Below are 22,719 nucleotides of genomic sequence, written 5' to 3'. Positions count from 1 at the left end.
AACACGCACGATTTTCCTACAGACCCCTCAGCCAGGCGACAACACTCCATCATCACCCCAAGAACAGCCATGGTGATCCATTCCAACCACGAACCCGCCAGGGAAAACACGTCCCCAGGCAGAACCTCGCTTGCCGAGCATCTGTCTGGGTGGGGAGCAGGTGACGTCACCGGCTTAGGCGGGAGAACCGGCGGCAGTGGGGTGCTGAGACCTCCCGCGCTAGGCCCCGGCGGGTCGGGCTAGAAAACAATCCTGAGCCGGGATGGGGGTGCATGGGGGCGGCCCCTGGGGCTCACGGGCTCCTGCTCAGGCTCTGAGCCCCCAGCCCCACTGCCTCCTGGAGATGCTGGGGTCCTGCCCCCCCTTGCCACACAGAAACAGTTCCAGATGGGCCGTCCACGAGGGCAAGGGACGGGGGCAGCGAGTCACCACCGGGTGAGTGCAGGTCTCTGGGCCTCAGTTTCCCCAGACCCACGGCACCACCCCATGCTGCCCCGGAGTCAAGCCACTCCCCACGCAGAACGAGCATCCAAGGCCAGTGAGGAAGCAAGAAGTGAGCTCAGCTCCAGGGGCACATGTGGAGTGGGGAGGAGGGGCCACATGAGGGGGAGGGCCCCAGGCTCTCCATGGCTGGTGAGAACAAGCCACCTATGGGCAGGAAGTCCATGCCACTCCTGTCTCACACATGTACACAGACACCCGTACGTACACAGAGATGCTCACACGTGGACGCAGAGCTGTGGACCTGCGTGTACACCCTGATAGAAGCCCAGAGCAAGGGCAGTGGCCCAGTCACAGGCTCGTTCCAGGGTGGCCGAAGCACCTGCCCAGGCAGCTCCCCGGGGAGGCGAGCTGGCTCTGAGGGGGCCAGCTTCGGGGGGGGGGGGGGTGCCTGGCAAGCTTGACCCTGCCGTGAGAGGACTCGGGGCCCACACCTGCCGCCTCCCTCACTGTGGACAGAAGCCACGAGCCTGGGGAGGCGTCCCGAGGTCACCCGAGAAAGCCGAGGGTTCCAGGGAGTACAGGCACCGGCACCCCTATGCCGACAAACGCCAGGCCCCGCCCCCGCCAGAGGCAGCCCCCCCACCATCTCCACAATGGAGGCAACTTCTCCCGGCTCTCACCTAAGTGCAACTATTTGTGATGCAAAAACCCCGAGAGCAGAGGCCACGAAATAACCTGCTTTCAGGAACTCCCACCCATGTCTCACATCAACCAAACGGCAAAGACCAAAAAGGAGAACACACTGGGAGGCCACTCGAGCCGCCAGCTGAGCCAGCCACTACTGGCCACACCCCTGGGCCACGGCCGTGGCTGGTGCAGGCCCCGCCCCCGGGTGACTGTCCCCACCAAGGCCGTCCCCACCAAGGCCAGCCCCACAGGCCGCAGGGGGCTGGGGCTGTGTCTCAGCCGCCCCTCAGCTGACTTAGGCTGCCGCCCCCCCCCCCCCCCCCCCCCGGCCCTGGGTTCACCTGCCTCCCTCCCGGCCATGCGGGAGGAAAGGGCTGGAGAGAGAACCCCCTCGGGACTCAGTGCTGCTCGCCGCAGTGCCCGCGCCTCTCGGTCGTGAATGGCCCGATTGTGTTGTCACTCGAGAACGGCACTCACGTTTCCACTGGGGAACGCGGGGGTGGGGGCGGGGAGGAGTGCAGGGGCCCCTCACCTGGAGACGGAGCCTGGAGGACGTGCCCGCGGTGGCCGCCACCAGCACACCGTCCTCCCTCCGGGTGCGGAACATGAGCCCCAGGTACCAGGGCACGGAGATGGTGATGTCCGGCTCGCTCCAGGACACGAGGCTCTCACCGCTGAAACGCTGGGGGTGGGGCATGGCTGTGGACACAGACATGCGGGGGCGGAGGTGAGGGGCGGGGTCCTGGGCAGGCCAGGCCCGCCTCCGACTTGCACGTGCGCTGCATCAGACCCCGGGCCTGCAGCTGCCGTCCACCGTCCACCACCCGCGACGCCTGAACTCGGCCAGGGCGTGGCAAGGGGCGCTCGGGCTGGGCGGGAGGCAGAGGGGGTGGCCTGCAGGAAACGCAGCACACGCGTGTCGGTGTGCACACATGGAGCCGGTGTTTGGGGAGGGCTTCCAGCTCTCGCCACTCCTGGGATGAGCCCAGAGACAGAGGAGCCCCAGGCTCCCTGGGGCCTCCCAGCAATTTGGGGGAGCCCTGTTGGCGACACTGTCCAGCCACACCTGGGAAACCCCAGGGTGCAGGGGCAGGTGTGACATCTCATCAGACAGACAGCTCCGCCTCCAGGCCTGCTGTGGGCAGCCGTCGGGCCAGCCGGGAGCCACACCCTAACCCCTCCACACGCCGGCAAGGCCCACAGCCACAGGAATGTGCTTCCTGCTCTCACCTGTTTGCACCAGTGCAGCCGCGGTCGGACAGGCGGCCCGCAGCCGGGCTCTGTGGCTGGGCACAGCCGCCGGGCACTGCCTGGAGCTGGGACCCCTGCCACCCCACGACCAAGCTTCCATGCTGCCCAAGGAGGGCCTGACCCCTACATAGACAGGAGCGGCCTTGACTTTAAGTCTCACAGGTGTAACCCAGTTCTCATCACCCGCCTTCAGGTCAGCAAGTTCCCGGCCCTTGACCCCTGACCCCTGACCCCTGACCCCCAAGTCTGCTCACCGCCCACCCCTCACACGGCCCACTGCCTTTCGCTCTCCTGTCTGTGGCAGGACCCCCCCAATTTCGTTCATGGACCCTGAGAGTCTAAGGCAGGCCCTGGGCCCCCCACAGTCACACTCTGTGGGGCACAGGGTGGGGGAGGAGCACCTGACTCCACGGCCTTGGGAGCCAGGCTTGCAGCACCAGCTGTGCTGGCCTAGGGTCGGGAGCCGCTGCCGCCTCGTCCTCCCGTGGGCTGAGGGCCTGCGGGGCTTAGAGCCTTGGACTTGCTCACGGGAACCTGAAGGTAGAGCCAAACGGGCTGACCCAGACTGACCTGGCCTCAGCCCCTCCCCTTTGGGGTCACCTGAGGTTGAAGCAGGACGGCACCTGCTTATCAAAGACCCGTGAGCACCTGTGACTGCTGCTCACAGCGGGGGGGGGGGGGGGGGGGCAGGGGCGGGGTGGGGCGGGGAGGGGGCGGGGGCTGGGGACTCCTTGATGCACTCAGCAAGCAGCCACTGGGGGTGGGGGGCGGGGGGCACTCTGCACCGGCCCTGCGCTCCTGACCCTCACGACCCGCGCCCTCATGCTGCTCAGAGCAGATGCCACATCCTGCAGGTGGGGCCCCACGTCTGCTCTAACCTCACGGCTGCACTGCCCCGAGTGGCCCCAGGCACCACACACCCCCCCCCCCCCCCCCCCGTCCGGGAGCTGCCGTGGCCGGGGGCGGGGACAGCGCCAGGCCCTCACCTTGCTCGCAGTTTTTCCCGCCGAAGCGGAGCGGACACACGCAGAGGTAGGTGTTCCACCTGTTGACACAGGTGCCCCCGTTCTGGCACCAGGTCCCGTCGCAGAAGTTCCTCTGGGCGGCACAGCCTGGCAACACAGGACAGAGCCTGGCCTCAGCCGGGGAGCCTCCTGGCTTCCCACAGCCGGGGCCGTGTGGGTGGAAATGGCACCAGAGGCCCTGCGGCCACAGTGAGAACACAAGACTGAGAGGCACGGGCACTCTGGCCTCCAGGCTATCACGCAGACCCCTGGTCGCCTGGGGGCACCATCGGGACCCTGGGGGGTGTGCACTCCGGTCGGCTCCGGCCCAGCCACAGGGGCAGCAGCGTCCTCAGATGGCAGCACGTCCCAGCTCAGGCTGCAAGGCTCACTCCAGGAGGCGCCACAGCCCCCAGGGATGGAGCAGCCCCTGCTGCCCGGCGGCCCGTACCTGCCCTGGTGCCGTTGTTGGCGATGAAGCTAGCCATGTCCACGTTCCTGCCGTCGATGGACAGGTTCCGCATGCAGCCCACGAACTGCCGGTTGTGCACTGGGAAGTCTTCGGGCAGGTTGGGGACGCCGCCCAGGAGCAGAGGCCCCGTGAGATCCAGGGACCTGCGGAGGCAAAGCCGTCCTCTGTGAGTCCGGGTGGGAAGAGGCAGCGGCAGCCAGGCCCCTCTGCCCAGAACGCTTCCAGCACCGAGCGGCCGGGGTCCTGGCCCCTCCCGGCTCTCTGCCTCGGCGTCTCCCACCTGCTCCGTGTCCTGCCACACTGGATGTTTCAGGTCCACCAGTGACTGCCCGCCGAGTGCCACCCCCAGGCCAGTCCACAGCTCAGCAGGACATGCAGCGGTACATGCGCCCTGACCTCTGGACAATGCCACATGGAGGCCACCTCCCTTCCCCTGGCCCCTGAGGCCCCCAGAGAAAGGAATGGACGTGGAGGGAAGGGCACTTGGTCTGCCTGGGCAGCCCTGCAGCCCTGGACAAGGGCTCTGCCTGCGGGGGGTGCAGTCCACAGGCCGCCAGGGACTCTGCCAGGCCCGTGTCAGTCCAAAGGCTCACTCAGCATCCCAAGACAACTGGGACCAAGGCCAGCCAGCGCCCCACTCCGGCATGGCAGACAGAAGCCAGACAGTGGTCCCGGGCATCAAGGTCAGAATTTCTCTGTCCCTGACCTCTAAGGAGCCCTCAAAAGGACAGCAGGGTGGCAGGGCCTGGGAGTCCCAGGCACCAGGGTTTGCTGGGACACAGCCAGTGACTCTGGTTGTGGCCCCAGGAGCGGCCAGCCACTGTCACACCCTGGCTGGGTCTCTGATGGACGCCGCCCAGCGTGCTTCTCTTGAGAAGTCTCTGTGGAGGGAAGGTGCCCCCGCCACGGAATTGGCTCCGGCATGGACTGGGGATGCCAGGGGGCCCTGTGTGGGGTCTAGCCCTGGGAAGGGAGCAGTGGCTGTTGGGGGGGATGTGGACCCCCGGATGGCTCACTTCTTGGAACCACTCTGGGTGCCCTGGGCAGCGCAGCTGTAGTTGCCGATGAAGCTTCCAAAGCGCACAGCCACGGCGGTGTCACAGTCGTCCACGGTCACCACGGCCACCTTCTCTCCAGACGGCCCGTGGGCAGGCCCAGGCGGCCGATGTTGGGCTGTCAGGAGAGAAAGCACGGCGGTGTCACATCTCAGCAGGTGCCGCCACTCTGCCCGGAGGGAGGCGGGCCAACGGGGCCAAGTTCCCCCAACCGGCCATGCTGGACTGCACGATGCCCCCCGTCCATGTCCTTCCCATGTGGCCCTTGGGAACCAGGGCACTCGCAGGCTAAGCAGCCAAGATCGTAGTGGAGTAGGGCGGGCCCTGACCCCGGCGACTGGCATCCTTGTGGGAACACACGGGGGGGCGCCATGTGCCGCAGGAGGCAGAGCCACTGTCTCCAAGGCAAGGAACAGCAAGGATGTTGTTGGTGACGGCCACCAACAGCTAGGGAGGCGGCAGGGAGGGCCCCCCCCCAGAGCCTTCCGAGGGAGCAGCACCTGTGACACCTTGACCTTGGCTGTCCAAGCCCCAGAACTGTGCAGCAGGAATGGCCCAGTGTGTGTTCTGAGCCGTTAGCCCCTCCTGAGTACCCACAGCTGGGACTCCACACGTGGGCCTCCTCCTGTCACCCCACCCCCGCCACAGCCCCCACCAGGCTCCTGCTCTCCCCACGGCGAGTCCCATGGGCAGGACGCCAGGGATGCGGGCTGCCTCCGCCAGCCGTGTGGCGGCCGCTGTCCAGGCTGGGAGCCGTCTACCCCTGATGCCCGGTCATCTCCGTGACTGCTTTCTGCACCCTTTGGGGACCCCACCGTGTCCCCAGACGGAGCCGCCCTGCCCACGGGGCCACCCCTGCTCCTGCTCCCCGCCCAGGACCCCTTTCGGGGGTGGCTGGGCTTGCCGTCCAGGGATGGACATGGAGGCTGTTGGAAGAAGCTGAGCTCCTGGTGTCCCACGCTCGTCGCCCACGTGAGACGTAGGACTGCAGGTCTCGGAGTTCCAGAAACACCCACGGCAGCCGAGGGCTGGCTCCACCGGACCAGGCTGCAGAATTTCTTCTCCATCTGCACCCCCTGGACACCGAGGGGGCCGGGGAAGGGCCAGCCACCAGGCCTCCCAGGCGGCAGGGGCAGAAGCTTCTCGCCACAGCCCAGCCACGAGCCACGCCTCCATGAGTCAGGGGCCTGGTGCCTCCACGGCAGCCGAGGGGGCACTGAGTTTACAGGACGGTGAGACTGCTGCTTCATCATAGTACGGGCGTCGGCATCCCATATGGGTTCTGGTTCTAGTCCTGGCTGCTCCTCTTCCCATCCAGCTCTCTGCTATGGCCTGGGAAAGCAGTAGAAGATGGCCCAAGTCCTTGGGCCCCTGCACATGCGTGGGAGACCCAGAAGAAGCTCCTGGCTCCTGGTTTTGGACTGGCCCAGCTCCAGCCGTTGCGGCCATTTGGGGAGTGAACCAGTGGCTGGAAGACCATTCTCTCTGTCTCTCTCTCTCTCTCTGTGTAACCCTACCTCTCAAAAAAAAAAAAAAAAAAAACACTTATTTCGTTAAGCTGCCCACCCTGTCTCTTGACAGGAAACAACTGCGCAGCCCAAAATGAAATCTAGAATTTTCTGCATGAGCGAGGGGCCTGACCTGGGTCAAGGGGCTAGAAGGCAGCGCCTGAAGCCACTGCTAACAGCGACTCCACCAAGTGGCTGAGCTGCGTGACTCCAGGGGCCTCATCGCCCAGGCAGCCCCCACGGAGCAGGGCAGTGCGCCCAGGGCCCTGCACTCTGCCTCACCCACCCACGCGACCTGTGCCTCGGCCCCTCTGTGTGCGAGACAGAGGACCAGCGCAGTGGTGCAGTGGTCAGGCCACCACCTACAAGGCTGGCATCCCTTATGGGCACCAGTTTGAATCCCAGCTGCTGCACTTCCAATCCAGCTCCCTGCTAGTGCTCCTGGGAGAGCAGCAGAAGATGGCCCAGTGTTTGGGCCCCTGCACCCACATGGGAGACCCAGAAGAAGCTCCTGGCTCCTGGCTTTGGCCTGGCCCAGCCCAATGGATGGAAGATCTCTCTCTCTAACTCTGCCTTTCAAATAATCATTTTTAAAAAAGATATGGAGACCCGTGAGTCTCTCTCAAGCCCTCTGTCTATGAAAGGGAGGCTATCCCCGGTACCTAGGTAATATTTTCCCTTCTCTAGGTGATGATGAGACCACAAGGTCTGATAAGCTATCAGGGCGGCAGGTTAGGCAATAGTTAGGTGAGCACACGGAAGGGCCCATTATGGGGGTGTTTAAATGTCAGGTGCGATCCCCAGCAGAGCCGCCCTGCGCTCAGGGAGCCCCTATTATCTTCACAGCTTGTAATTTACATTTTTGGGAATGGGCGGGAGGCTTTCGGAGAAAGGACATAAACAGCATTTAGCTCAGGAAGCCTTAATGAGACGAAGCTGCTATTTACAAAATTGCAATCACCGTAAACCCCTGCCAGCAATAACCCCTGCCGGCAATCGGCGGCTCGGAGCCGCAAGAACAGAGGAAAAGCAGCGAGGAGAGGGGACTGGAGACAGAGACGTCCACACTGGCACTCAGAGGGGAGAGGACTGGAGACAGACGTCCACACTGGCACTCAGAGGGGAGAGGACTGGAGACAGAGACGTCCACACTGGCACTCAGAGAGGAGGGGACTGGAGACAGAGACGTCCACACTGGCACTCAGAGGGGAGGGGACTGGAGACAGAGACGTCCACACTGGCACTCAGAGGGGAGGGGACTGGAGACAGAGACGTCCACACTGGCACTCAGAGGGGAGGGGACTGGAGACAGACGTCCACACTGGCACTCAGAGGGGAGGGGACTGGAGACAGACGTCCACACTGGCACTCAGAGAGGAGGGGACTGGAGATAGACGTCCACACTGGCACTCAGAGAGGAGGGGACTGGAGACAGAGACGTCCACACTGGCACTCAGAGAGGAGGGGACTGGAGACAGAGACGTCCACACTGGCACTCAGAGGGGAGAGGGGACTGGAGACAGAGACGTCCACACTGGCACTCAGAGGGGAGAGGGGACTGGAGACAGAGACGTCCACACTGGCACTCAGAGGGGAGGGGACTGGAGACAGAGACGTCCACACTGGCACTCAGAGGGGAGGGGACTGGAGACAGAGACGTCCACACTGGCACTCAGAGGGGAGGGGACTGGAGACAGAGACGTCCACACTGGCACTCAGAGGGGAGGGGACTGGAGACAGAGACGTCCACACTGGCACTCAGAGGGGAGGGGACTGGAGACAGAGACGTCCACACTGGCACTCAGAGGGGAGAGGACTGGAGACAGAGACATCCACACTGGCACTCAGAGAGGAGAGGACTGGAGACAGAGACGTCCACACTGGCACTCAGAGAGGAGAGAACTGGAGACAGAGACGTCCACACTGGCACTCAGAGAGGAGAGGGGACTGGAGACAGAGACGTCCACACTGGCACTCAGAGGGGAGGGGACTGGAGACAGACGTCCACACTGGCACTCAGAGAGGAGAGGACTGGAGACAGAGACGTCCACACTGGCACTCAGAGAGGAGAGGACTGGAGACAGAGACGTCCACACTGGCACTCAGAGAGGAGGGGACTGGAGACAGAGACGTCCACACTGGCACTCAGAGAGGAGGGGACTGGAGACAGAGACGTCCACACTGGCACTCAGAGGGGAGAGGACTGGAGACAGACGTCCACACTGGCACTCAGAGGGGAGGGGACTGGAGACAGAGACGTCCACACTGGCACTCAGAGGGGAGAGGACTGGAGACAGAGACGTCCACACTGGCACTCAGAGAGGAGGGGACTGGAGACAGTTGCCCACACTGGCACTCAGAGCCGTGCAGAGGAGCCTGCCGGGGGAGGTCAGATGGTGCACATGTGCACGTGCACACGGACACGCATGCGGGCAGAAGGGACGGCCCTCTGGCCAGGGAACCAAGCCCTCTCAGGACAAGAGTGGGCAGGACCAGCACAGAAATGAGAACCTGCCAGGTCTGGGCCCTGGCCCCTGCTCAGCAGGGCGCATCACCTGTCCTGCCCCACCGGCTGCAGGGGCTCAGGCACGCAATGGAAAAGCCCAGCCCCACCCCCGCTGGTCCATGTGCACCCCGCGTGCCCACCACTCAGGAACGGAAGACAGGGACTCCGACAGACAGCAGTTCCTGCCCGTCCAAGGGCAGAAAGCACTCGAACCTCTGTGAGTGCTCTGTCCACACGGCGGGCATCTCTTAGCCACTGGAGGCGACGGAGCAGTGGGGCCGGCGCGTGGTGCAGCGGCGATGCTGCCTGGGACCGGAACGCTTGGGTTTGAGTCCCGGCTCCGTTCCTGATCCCAGCTTCCTGCCAGCAGGAGCTCTGAGAGGCGATGGTGATGCCCGAGCAGTTGGGTCCCTGTCACTCAAGTGGGAGACTAGGATGGCGCCCTTGGCTCCCCCAGCTGTGGCCTCAGCCCAGCCCCGGCCATTGTGGGCATTTGGGGGTGTGAACCAGCAGGTGGGAGGCCTCTTTCTGTCTCTCTTTCACATGCCTAAAATAAACTAAGGAAAATTCAGAACAAATGAAGCAATGATTTAGGCTACAGCACAGATGAGCCTGGGATTGGGAAGCTGAGAAGCCAGACCCAAAGGGCCACGGGCAGGAGTCCACGCATGCTGTCCACAACAGGTCTACTCACGCTGCCCACAACAGGCAGGGTCACCGGCAAGAGTCCACCACACTGCCCACAACAGGCAGGGTCACCGGCAAGAGTCCACCACACTGCCCACAACAGGCAGGGTCACCGGCAAGAGTCCACCACACTGTCCACAACAGGCAGAGCCACAGGCAAGAGTCCACCACACTGTCCACAACAGGCAGAGCTATGGGCAGGTGTCCAGACATGCTGCCCACAACAGGTGGAGCCATGGGCAGGAGCCCACCCATGCTGCCCACAACAGGCAGGGCCACAGGCAGGAGTCCACCCACACTGGCCACAACAGGCGGAGCCACGGGGACACAGGAATGGGGGAGGCCAGGGAGTGAGTGCTAATGGTACTGCGTCTCCTCCTGGGGAGATGAGCGTAGGTGAGATCGCCCATAGCCGGTGAACACACTGACCATCGCCTTAGAATGTGATGTGAGGATGCGTGAACTTCACGTCCACAAGGAGAAAGATTCCTGGGCGTCAGCCTTCACGAGCCCTGGGCGCGCTACCCGGACAATCTTTGGGAAGCCTCGCACCCACTGTCACCTGTCAAATTGGGATAAAACGTGTGACTCGGCCTATCCATCAGGGCTGCTGTGAGTGACAAAATGCACGGAGTGGGGTGGACGATCTCCACGGGGGAGACCGATGTCAGAGACGCACGGGCAGCTTCCGGCAGGAGTCGCTGTGTGCACAAGAGCGTGGCCCCCAGGACGTACTCCCGTGCCCGCCTCACTTCACCTGCTGCACACGAGCCCGCAGCAGGGGGCTGCCGGGGTACAGTTTCACCGCAGGGGTGGTAGTGTGGGGGCGCCCTGGAAACTGGACCCCAGCCGGGCAGGCCTCGGGGAATGAATGGGTTGGCGCTCTGTGTCAGAGATGATTAACCACGTTCATGGCTGGGAGTTCACAGATGGCTGGGCTCGAGGAATCTCCGGAGAGTCAGAACACGCCACTGGCCATTCACCCAACCGCTGTTTCAGACACAGCGTGGCCCAGACCTCCCCTGGGGAGACCCCGCCCCAGGACTGGCGGGAAGCGGATGGGCGGGGGGCGCGGCGGAAACTCCCTCCTGACCCCTGCTTTCAGGAACCTTCCACAGGACTGCGCACAGCTCAGGGTGCCACCCTCTGGGGTCTCCAAGGCGGTCCCAGCAGGTGCAGGGGCTTACACATAGCCCCACATGGACGGAGACGGAGAAGGGGCACAGCACAGTCTTAGGGGACATACAGACGGAGTCCAGAACCGACATGGCCCACTTGGCAGTGGTGCCAAGCCTGGCGCCTCCCGCCAGAACCCAAGTCCCTGCAGGATCCCCAGGGAGGGGGGACGCGTGCACCTCACAGCTGGGGAGCCCAGCAGCCACACCAGCGAGGCCCCCTTCCCCTGGGGGTGAAGCTTCGGGGAATCACAGAGGACGTGTTCTCCATGAGGACAACACGGCTCCCTCGATGAGGATGAGCTGGTTCTGGGCGTGGAGCTGCCAGGCGCAGGGCGGCTGGGCGCCAGAGGAACCTCCACAGTGCCCCGTTAGCCCCCAGGTCCCGCTCACCCGCACCGCCCCCTGCCTGAGCCATGCCGCTGCCGCCCTCGGCCGGCTACGTCTCGAGCCGAAGCGCAGAGCTCCCAGAATCCCTGCTTCTCTCGAGGTTAACGTCCAGGACCAAAAAGTGCAGTGCGGCCCCTGTCTGAGCTCCTCGTGAAGACTGAAACCGCCCGCGGCAAACCCGAACCGCCTGCCGACTGCGGGGACAGTGGCAGCTCTGAGGCACCCTGCACTGGGCGGCTAAGCCCAGGACACGGCTCTCACACTCAGGCCGCGTCCGTCGCCTGGAGGTGACCTAAAGGACATGGGAGGCGCCAGCGTAGCGACACAGGTCAAGATGCTGCCCGTGACACCAGCGACCCTCCAGCACCAGTGTGAGTCCGGCTGCTCCACTTCCCATCCAGCTCCCAGCTGACGCGCCTGGGAAAGCAGCAGAAGATGGCCCGAGTGCTGGGGCCCTGCACCCACATGGGAGACCCGGATGGAGTCGGTTTGGCCCAGCCCCAGTCATTGCAGCCAGTTGAGGAGTGAACGAACCAGCAGTTGGAAGGTCTCTCTCTCTCTCTCCCCCTCTCTCTCTGCCTCTTTCAAAAGAAAATTTTTGAAAAATAAAGTGTATGGGAAGGCGTGGGTAGGTTCCGTGTGCTGTCAGTTTACATGAGGGCCCTGCACAGCCATGGACGTGGCATGGGGGGAGGGGCTGGACCCCATCCCTGCAGATGAGCAGACGGCTGCATTATGTCACCAGGGCACCCGCCGCAACTCGGAGGAACCCGCGGTTGCTGAGACTCCGGCCAGCTGCAGCCCCCAGCCCTCCGTCGGCAGTGCGCCATGTCCTCCCTTTATACAATCCTGAGAGCCAAGGTGGACTAACTACGGTCGCAGGCCATTTTATAAACCAGACAGCTGTCAACGGCAGCCAGAACCCACGAGTCACCTTCTCAAAAGTCCCTTTCTCAAAAGCCACCACCGAGCCTGGCATCTCGGGCGGGGCGGCTATCCCGGCTCCCACCGGCAACCCTGGCCAAGAGCTCCGGGAGAGGCTCTGCGCTCCCCCAAGGGCACATGGTGCACCCAGAGCCAGGCCGCCTCGGCGCCGTGTGTTCTGGAAAGCTCCCACAGGCACGGCACCGGCCCTCGCTGTGAGCATCCTCAACAAGTCCAAAGCCCCCGGAGTCCTGGGGAGAGAGCCGGGGACCGCTTGGGCTGGGCCACAGGGGTGGGGTTCCCTGCACAGCCAGACAGCAGGCTCCAGGGGCATCCTGGGAGCTGGGGAGTCACAGACCTGCTGGGCGTGGGAGAAGGGGCTCCTTCTCCCAGGACACAGGAAGGGCTCGAAACTCAGGGGTCTGTAAGCAACACACAAACAGCCCCTACTTGGAGAGCCAGGGCAACCGAGCCTTCTCCAGGGTGCTGTGTAGACCCGGAGCCACTCAGAGCAAACCAGGAGCACCCAGCCTCAGGGCCCCAACAGGAAGCTCCGGTCCCTCCACAGGTGGGGCTCTGAAGCCGTTTGTCACTCGCGCTGGAGAAACCCCGAGAAATGAGAGGGAAGCGGGGGCAAGCCTGCCACACGGCACGGGGACAGGCACCTGTGATGGACACTCAGCTCAGCCTACACCCAGCGGCCTCAGAGAGGAGGGGCAAGGGGCACGGCCCCGCAGCAGAAGCAACCAACGCTGCTGAGACACAGGGACTCACACACCGGCTCCTCACAGGTGCACACTGACACGGGTGTGCGCTCACACACACCTGCTCCTCACAGGTGCACACTCACATGGGTGTGCGCTCACACACACCTGCTCCTCACAGGTGCACACTCACACAGGTGTGCATCACACACCGGCTCCTCACAGGTGCACACTCACACAGGTGTGCGCTCACACACACCGGCTCCTCACAGGTGCACACTCACACAGGTGTGCGCTCACACACACTGGCTCCTCACAGGTGCACACTCACACAGGTGTGCGCTCACACACACCTGCTCCTCACAGGTGCACACTCACACAGGTGTGCATCACACACACCGGCTCCTCACAGGTGCACACTCACACAGGTGTGCGCTCATACACACCGGCTCCTCACAGGTGCACACTCACACAGGTGTGCATCACACACACCGGCTCCTCACAGGTGCACACTCACACAGGTGCGCACTCACACACACCTGATCCTCATGGGTGCACACATACACAGGTGCACACTCACACAGGTGTGCGCTCACACACACCGACTCCTCACAGGTGCACACTCACACAGGTGTGCGCTCACACACACCGACTCCTCACAGGTGCACACTCACACAGGTGTGCGCTCACACACACTGGCTCCTCACAGGTGCACACACACAGGTATGCACTCACACACACTGGCTCCTCACAGGTGCACACTCACACAGGTGTGCATCACACACACCGGCTCCTCACAGGTGCACACTCGCACAGGTGTGCACTCACACACACTGGCTCCTCACAGGTGCACACATACACAGGTGCACACTCACACAGGTGTGCACTCACACACACTGGCTCCTCACAGGTGCACACATACACAGGTGCACACTCACACAGGTGTGCGCACTCACACACGCTGGCTCCTACAGGTGCACACTCACACAGGTGTGCATCACACAACCTGCTCCTCACAGGTGCACACTCACACACACCGGCTCCTCACAGGTGCACACTCACACAGGTGTGTGCACTCTCACACCGGCTCCTCACAGGTGCACACTCACACAGGTGTGCGCACTCACACACACTGGCTCCTCACAGGTGCACACTCCCACAGGTGTGCACAGCCAGGTGTGAAGCTCATTCATAGCTGCAGGTGCTACACACACTCAGACTCACGTGTGCACTCACACTCACTTATGCTCATACATGTACATTTAATCATACATGTGCACAGTCACATGCAATGCACACTCAGGCTCACACTCACACGTGCACACTCCCATATGCATATCCAAGCTCACACTCACATGTGTACTCCTACCCACACATGCCCACTCATGTGCTTATGTGTGCACTCACACACATGTACACTCACATATGCAGCTCACTCCAGTGTGCACACTCACACTAGCACCCGTTTTGCACACACACTGAATCTTGCACACTCACACACACTTGCATGCTCACACTCTTACCAAGCCCTGGCCTGCTGCTAGTACCTAACAGGCTGCTCTCTGTCGCCAGTCTGGACTGTGACAGAGAGGACCCTGGCTCCCTGGCCCCCACCTCAGACCTCCTGCCTCCTTCGGCCAGCAGGGTGGGTAACGAATTGGCGGGAGGATTTGTGGATTGGCCAGAAAAGGAGGGGGAGGGGCGGCAGCAGGAGTGTCTGTGATGAAGACAGGCGAGAGCAGTCGGACACACACGTGGGCGAGAGGAGCTGGGAGCCATCGGCCGTCCAACCCTGGCTCCTGGCTCGGTTTCCCCATTTGTAGCACAGAGCAGTGCACCTGGTCCTCCGAGGGCCACACGAGGATCCCGAGGGCTGGCACATAGCCTGGGGGGGCGTGGGGGGGCGTAGGAGGCTGCCCTGGTGCTGGGAGGGCAGCCAAGGTGCACTATGCGTCACGGCTCTGGATGGGCGGGAAGGGGGTAAGACGGCAGGTGGAGGGACCAACAGGGCTGCCAGCCCCGGGTGACTCTCCACAAAGGCCGGGGTGGGGCTGTGCATTCCCGGAGCCGGCACGTTGCCATGGCAGGTGACCGTCTGCCATCTGACGGGGCTGTGTTTGGGAAAGGAAACCGGGCGCCTAATCTTCCAGCCCCATCGCCCGCCAGCAGGGCGGGGTGTCCTCCGCCCACTTCGCCCCCCCACCCGACTCCGGGGCGGCCCCCACCCCAGCTCCACTGGGGGTCACCGGCACTTCTCCGAGGGGATTCCCGCCCCTCACAGGCCCCTGGCCACTCCAGGCCGCCCTTGGCTCTCATTACCTGCCTCGCTCAGTTTCAGGAGAGACCTTTCAATCCCACACCCGGGAGGGAGGATGACGGCCGCACAGACATCACTCTGCCCGGGAGGCCCAAATCCGGCATCCTGGGGCTTCCTGCCTGGCCAGAGCCCAGCTGCCGAAGCAGGAAACCGGCCGTGGGGAGCACGCGGGTCCCCTCTAGGCTGGGATGGGGCGGGAACAGTGGCCACCTGGGCAGTGCTGACTGGCCCGCAGGCCGTCCCTGGGCTCCCAGCAGCACCCACTGTGCAAAGCAGGGCTGGCGTGTTCCCCAAATGCCCACAACAGCTGAGGCTAAGCCTGAGCCAAAGCCGGGAGCTATGAACTCCCTCCGGGTGTCCCATACGGGTGGCAGAGACCCACGCACCAGGGTCCTCCCCTGTGGCCTCCCAGGACGTGCCTGGTGGGAAGCTGACCCTGGGTGCCCCGACATGGGATGTGGGCACGCCAGGCAGCACCTTGTCTGCCGTGCCCTACACCTGCCCATCACTGTGTCGTCTGAAGGATGCTACACAATCCCACGGTTCTGTGGGGCCTGGCTCCCCCCTCCCCGCCCCACAGCGCTCGAGCCCCGCCCGGTGCACCCCTGTCACTGTCGAGCTGAGTCTAGGTCCCAGGGCGTGGGCAGCACATTTGTTTAACCTTCTGTGGGGACTGTTTCCAGGTGGGGCTGTGAGAGCTGCCAGGACCGGCGGTGGGCGGGTCTCTGGGTCTGTCCCTGGGGGCACCTGCTCTGGAACCTTCCTGCTTTTGTCTTTATGGGCTGTGGGGTCAGGGTGAGACCCGCTGCACGGAGCGACTGACCGGCAGCGTCCCCTCCTCTTCTGCCTGCTGTCCCCAGGGGCCACCCAAGCTCACGGAAGCCTGGAGCGTTGGTCCTGCTTCATCAGAGCGGGTGCTGCTTTGGCTCCAGTGCCTGCTTTCTCCACGAAACGCTACTGGTCCTGGACGAAGACCAGCCACGCCCTCCAGTGTGGCCTGGACCAGACGAGGCCAGGTCAGCAGAGGAGGGGCCCTAAGACCCCAGCAGTCAGTCCCAACACAGGGGGCTCCACCGGCTCCACCCAGCCACGTGTGGCCGGCTGGGGACTTGGGGCCCCCACAGCAACAACCCCAGTGTGTCAGTGCCCCTGCATCTGCCCAACACTCGTGCCCCTCCAGCCCCCAGCCCAGGTGCTCCCCGTGTCTACCTTGAGTCTCCCAGCCGACCCCAGGGTGGCTCTCAGCAGCTCCCCCAGGGCTGGGCAGTGGATGGAGACACTGAGGCTGCCACCAGGCTGAGGCTCTGACCGGGCAGACACCAGGGACGGGGTCCAGGGCTGGCCCTCCCAACAAAGAACAATCGGTCCCCACGTCAACAAAGGAGGAGGAGCCGGCTGACGGCCACACACACACACACCCCCCCCCCGAGTCCCTGCTTCGTTCGCCACGGTAAGATCACCCAGCAGAGTGGGCCTTGCCCCACGCCTCACAGCTGCCCATGCTGCTCTGAGCTTGGAGCACACGTCCATGCACCCCTCGCCCACTCGCCACGCCACCACAGCTGGCCCAGACGTGGGCCTGGACAGCACAACTGGCTCTGGAAGGCGATCCCTCGTGTGTGCCTGGATGCAGTGACCAGGGGCCACCTGCGTCTCCCAGGGTCCTGTTAGGCCTCAGCACAGATGTGTGTGTCCTCAGCCCACTGAGGGCTCCCTGGGCAAGGTGCGGGGTCCCTGGCCATCCAACAAGACCCTCCCCAGGAAGGGCAGACAAGGCCCGTGTCAGGGCTACTCCCGCAGGGAGCCCCTATGTCCCTACAGGAGGCTGGGAAGACTGGGGGGCTGTAGACCCTGAAGATAAACCCCACGATGACAACGGCCGAATCAAGGCTCAGAGAAAGATGCTCTGTGCCAGGGACGCGCTGCTGCTCAGGACAAGGGCGCCACGGTCACAAGGACCCAGAATCAGTCCCCACCCTGCTGGGCAGCAGTGGGAGAAGTGGATGAGGTGGGCAGGAGGGGTGGGTGGGGCTCCGTGCCTCCAGGCCTCAGAACAAGCATTTGTTAGGAGCCACCAGTCACCCAGAGGCCCCTGACAGAGGCGCCAAGTCCGGCTGACATCTCTGTGGTGCCCATTAAGACACCAAGGAAAGTAGACCCCAAGCCGCCATCCAACCCCGACCCCATGAAGAACCCTCCTCCCACGGGGCCACAGCTGGCTGCTCACTGGGCAAGGGGCAGGAGGGCAACACAGGCCGACAGGTGCAGGTGGCCGAGGCCCCTTCTCCTCACGCTCAGCCCTCCCCAAGGGGCAGCTGTGTGCTGCCAGCGCCACGGCCCTTCCAGCAATGAGAACCAGTGCCCCAGCAGCTGGTCCCATCCCAGGCTCATGCAAACCTCTCTTGTTATCCCCAAAATGCCACCCTAGCCCCATCAGAGCCTCCTGGGGCCCCATGAGGCTGGTTCCTCCAGGCTGCAGGGCCGCCCGGTCCCTGCCCAGGGCCAGTGCTGGCCCACGACCACCGACATGGATGCCACACTAGTGACCACTGCCTGGAGGCAGTCTGGGGTGACCAGGAGACACCAGCAAGCCCAGGGCAAGTCCAGAACAAGGGGCAGCCCTGGGAGGCAGAGGATGTGAGGGCCCGTGGGGGAGGGAGCAGGTGGCAGGCCCCAGAGGGGGCACCACCCTGAGGTGTGGGGGAACCCCTGTCTGCCAGGCAAGCTTAGGAGCAGCCCTGTGGAAACCCGGGACCGGGGGACCCTGGCTGGGCTCAGCCAGGAGTAGGCGAGGCCCTTGGAGACCCACGGGGGCTCTGGCGCCCCCTAGGTGGGGGGACGGCACTTTGCAGAATCACAGCCAAGGAAAGCAGATCATTTTGCTGTGAAAACCGACCACGTTTCTCCTTCCAAGCCAAAAAAAAAGACCCAGCAGCATAAAGCGAAACTGACCATACCCACCCCTCCGTCGTGTGTCCTTGGGGAAAACCCAAGGCTCATGTTACAGCCGGGCTGGCCGACCGGCCACCGGAGCCCAGGGGTTGTGGGCCACGGCAGCTGTGGCTCAATGAGCCCTTTCTCAGGCCCTGCCCCAGCGAAGGCTGTCCCCGGGGTCCCTGGCTCCTCCCCCACCTTGGGCAGGGCCCAGCCCCCGGCCGACGGAAGCTCGTTTCCCACATCCCTTTCTCAACAGTGAGCGCTGTGTCACAGGTTCAGAGTGGGAAGCCACCAGGGCCCGCCATGGGCTGCCCGGGGAACAGGGGGAGCGGCCTGGTGGGCACCCGTCCTACCTTGTTGTAGTACTGCACCTGCACCGAGTGCCACCGCCCGTCACTCACGCCTCCGGGGACCTGTGGCGCCACGGTGGTCGTGGTCTCTCCTGTGTGGCGGGAAGGAGGTTCGAGAGAAAACAGGTGAGCGGCCTGCTGGGCGTGGGGGGTCAGGTGCCCGTCAGACACGCCCACGCCTCCCCCCACGCCCCTCTCCATCCGAATCAGGGCTCCTTTCCGACCTCACAGGCAGAGGTTCCCACAAGAAGGGGGCCCCTCACAGCCCAGGCCCTGGAAGTGTCCCCGGCCGACCCAGCTGGCGCCTGCGTGCCCTATAGGCGGGACCAAGTCACCCCTCACCCAGGCGCCTGGGCCCCCAACCAGGCCCAGTCATTCTTTTCTGACCACAAAAGTCCTTGCCCCTCACAGAAAAGGGGCAGGTGTGTGTGAGGGCAGGTGTCAGGGGCGGGGCCAACCAAGCCACTGAGGACCCCGCTGCCCGTGTCGGCGGCTTGACCATTTCCGGAAGGGTTGGTCCGCGTTCATAACTCTTCTGCCCCTGGTACCGCAGGCTGCACAGTGAGGTCCCAGCCTATGTCACGTGCACCTCTGTTTGGGGCGCAGATGTCCCTTCTCCCCCGAGAGCACCGGCAGGGCCAGCAGGCACAGCTGGCAGAGGGCAGGAAGGGGTTTCGTCATGTACAAGAAGACAGGGCTGACCAACACCAGGTCCCAGGCAGGCAACCTTCCCCAGGTAACCAGTGGGGTGTTCCGGAAACCAGGGCTGTGGGGCGTCGGCTCTGAGCCTGGGAGGGCAGCAGCTCCACCCTGTACAGGAGCCGGTGGGCTCTGGCCACCTCTCCTACTGTGGTCAGCCGAGGTGCGAGTGCCCGTGTGTCTTCCCTCCATACGGAAAACCAGGCCCCAATTGCCGTACAGGCGTGAATTGGTAGGGCCCAGGGCTCCAGACACTGCCGCGCTCAGAGCTGCCTGCAGCCGCCCCACCGTGCATCCAGGTAAGGGGGAAGCCAGAGTAATTCACTCCTGGAAATCATTTGTGCCACAAACAGGGATGGAGAGACTGGAAGTCTGACGCACTGGATATATAGTCTTTCCCGACAACCTAGGTGATGTAGTTTTAAATTTGTATTTACTTATTTGAGAGGCAAAGGGAGAGACAGAGACAAGAGAGCACGCTTCCGTCTGGGGCGTCACTCCCCAAAGGTCTGCAATGGCTGGGACGGAATTCCGGAGCTGGGAACTCAACCCAGGCCTCTCACAGGGTGGCAGGGACGGAGTTATTTGAGCCACAGCCTCCCCGAGTCTGCATCGGCAGGAGGCTGGAATCGGGAGCTGGGTCTCTAACCCACACAGGCCACCACGGACACAGCGGTCCTAAGAGGGCATCTTGGACGGTTGTGTCGGTACCTTCAATCCACTTTACCGATGGCCCAGCGTCTGGAGTGCGAGCTGTAAGGAACCCTCCCCGTGCTCAGACAGGCACAGCCACCGTGCACCTGACCTTCCCCCACTCGGCGGACTCCTAGGCGCAGAACTGGAGGTTCCGAGGGGAGCCGACCGAGCCTCTGGCGTGCCCAGGGCTGCCCCTTGCCGCGGAGGGCGGGCCCTACCTGCTGAGAAGGTGAGCTGCACCTGCTCCTCCACCACCTCCAGGGCGATGAAGTCGTGCTTCTCGTTAAAGCGGCCGTTGTAGAGCAGCAGGGCGTTCCTCTCGCGTGTGGCAAACCTGCGGGGCCGGAGGGAAACACGGCACCGTGAGCGCCCGGGGCCCGGCAACGCCTGGGAGCGACAAGTCCAGCCAGAGGAGGGTGGGCGCCGGGGGCCCTGATACGGGACGGACACCCACCCCAGCCCTCATTCCTCAGGCGGACAGCTGTCAGTCCAACGAACCTGGGTAGCCAAGCTCTCAGGAAGAAGCAAACCTGTGTCCCCGGGGGCTGGCGAATAGGACAACGCCACGTGTACGGGGTTCTGCAGCATGCCGGCTGCAGGCAAGTGTGCACAAAAGGCACGAGCGGCACACCTGCTCCTAGCAACAGAGCCCCTCATGGGCGCCCAGGGCACGGGGACTTTGTCATGGGTGCTCCCGCAGGGCCTCTCCCCTTACACCCCAACCACACTAGTATCTATAATAAAACGCCCCAGAGCCCACATCAGGGTGTGGTCGGCACGAGCGCTGAGCAAGGATGTGTGGAAAGAAATGGGTGGACAGAGGCGTACACACTCACAAGCGACAGATCCACAGAACTTAAAGAGCAAAAAGCCATTTGTGCTGAGGAGAGATAATCGCGTTCCCAGGAGCCCTTCCCCAGCCCATGGTCCTGCGGAAGCCCGCTCCACGGGACCCGGGGTCCCAGACATCACCTTCCCCACCCCCGGTCTCCCGGTGGGCTTCAACAGCCCCTGCAGAGGAAGAGAGGGGAGCTGCTCTGGCCGTGGGGTGGGATTTTGGCCTTTCTCACACAGCAAGGGCTCTGCCTGAACCGACCTCAAGCCCTGCCTCCGACTTCTCCATCTGGGCCTGGGACACCCTCCATTTAGAACGCCAGCGAGAACCAGTGACAAAAAGTACCCGCACTGGCCGGCACCGTGGCTCAATAGGCTAATCCTCCGCCTGCGTCACCAGCACACCGGGTTCTAGTCCCGGTCGGGGCACCAGATTCTGTCCTGGTTGCTCCTCTTCCAGTCCAGCTCTGCTGTGGCCCGGGAGGGCAGTGGAGGATGGCCCAAGTGCTTGGGCCCTGCACCCGCATGGGAGACCAGGAGGAAGCACCTGGCTCCCGGCTTCAGATCGGCACAGTGCGCCGGCCATAGCAGCCATTAGGGGGGTGAACCAACGGAAAGGAAGACCTTTCTCTCTGTCTCTCTCTCTCACTGTCTAACTCTGCCTGTCCAAAAAAAAAGTACCCACACTGCAAGCTTTGGGGTGGGCAGGGAGTCGCAGGGCCTGACAGGGACCAGGACCCAGGCTTGGCCCCCGAACTCAGCCTGCTGGGTGCCACCTGCTGCCAGTGTGTCAGGGCTCGGAGGTCCCACCAACTGCGGGGGATGCGGGGGTGGAGAAGGGGCCCCAGGCCGAGGGGAGGGCTGGAGTGAAAAGAGGAAAAGCCGGGAAACAGAAACCGCGGCTGGGGGCGGGGGGGGGCCAGGAGCAAGGAACAAAGAGCGGTGGGGACAGGCGAGGTGGCTGGGAACCGAGCCCGCTGGGAGCCGTGCTTGGCAGACAGAGCCCAGAAAGAGGAGACGGCTGCAAAAGAAACCCCCCGGAACAAAAGCAGCCGGGCCCCCGGGGCTTGGGGAGGCCCCACCCCAAGGTATAAGGTTCTCGGGAAGAAGTTTAGGCTCTGAGTGACAGCCACCAACCCGCCCAAGGGACATCGACCACAGGCCACGTCCCTCCAATGATCCTGCAGATGCCAACGGCACCCCACTCAACAACGCCTTTCCCACTCCCTCTGCCGCACATTCCCCTCCCCCACCCCACCCCCGCCTCTGGCGGTCACCTTTAGGGTCTTCCTCCAGTGGGTCAGCAAAGACTGTGGGCCACAGTGGCTGGGCCCTGACTCCATATGTGGCATAACCACAGCCCAGAACCCACACCAGCCACATGTCCCCACGCCAGGCACGGGGGCTGCGTTTGACAGGCGGGAGGGGGCCCGGGGTCAGAAACCCAGCAGGGCCGGTGTGGTGCAGCTACCGCTCGCCACGCCAGCATCCCCTACCAGAGTCGGTTCGCATCCTGGCTGCTCCGCTTCCGATTCCAGCTCTTTGCTAATCCCCCTGGGAAGGCAGCAGGTCAGGGCCCAAGCACGTGGGCCCCCGCCACCCACGTGGGAGACCAGGGTGGAGCTCCTGGCTCCCGACTGCAGAGTGGCCCAGCCCTGGTCACTGTGGTCACTTGGGGAATGGACCAGCAAGCAGAGGGAAGATAACTGTCACTCTCTTGTTCTCTGTCACTGCTTTTCAAATACTTTCTAAAAAAGATTTAATTATTTATTTATTTAAAAGGCAGAGTGACAGAGAGAGGGAGGAAGACAAAGAGAGATTTTCCACCTGCTGGTTCACTCCCCAGATGGCTGCAATGGCCAGGGCTGAGCCAGGCTGAAGCCAGGAGCCAGGAGCCAGGAGCTTCTTCTGGGTCTCCCATGTGGGTGCAGGGCCCCAAGCACTTGGGCCATCCTCCACTGCTTTTTCCCAGGCCATCAGCAGGGAGCTGGATTGGGAGTGGAGCAGCCGGGACCTGAACCGGTGCCCATATGGGATGCTGACATTGCAGGCAGTGGCTTTACCTGCTATGCCACAGTG

General features: G+C 63.5%; 1 protein-coding gene across 1 annotated transcript in view; it reads right to left on the bottom strand.

Annotated features, from left to right (window-relative positions):
- Positions 1-22,719, bottom strand: part of CELSR1 (cadherin EGF LAG seven-pass G-type receptor 1) — a 119,671-nt gene that overhangs the window by 31,899 nt on the left and 65,053 nt on the right. Inside the window, 7 exon segments of the mRNA XM_062202663.1 lie at positions 1,664-1,830; positions 3,369-3,494; positions 3,838-4,001; positions 4,875-5,007; positions 5,010-5,031; positions 18,415-18,503; positions 20,025-20,140. Of these exon segments, the coding sequence (XP_062058647.1) occupies positions 1,664-1,830; positions 3,369-3,494; positions 3,838-4,001; positions 4,875-5,007; positions 5,010-5,031; positions 18,415-18,503; positions 20,025-20,140 (817 nt within the window).

This window comes from Lepus europaeus, chromosome 10 (assembly GCF_033115175.1).
Source record: "Lepus europaeus isolate LE1 chromosome 10, mLepTim1.pri, whole genome shotgun sequence".
Taxonomy (NCBI): domain Eukaryota; kingdom Metazoa; phylum Chordata; class Mammalia; order Lagomorpha; family Leporidae; genus Lepus; species Lepus europaeus.
The sequence above is the reverse complement of the archived record's forward strand: the minus strand, read 5'-3'. Positions and strand labels throughout refer to the sequence as shown.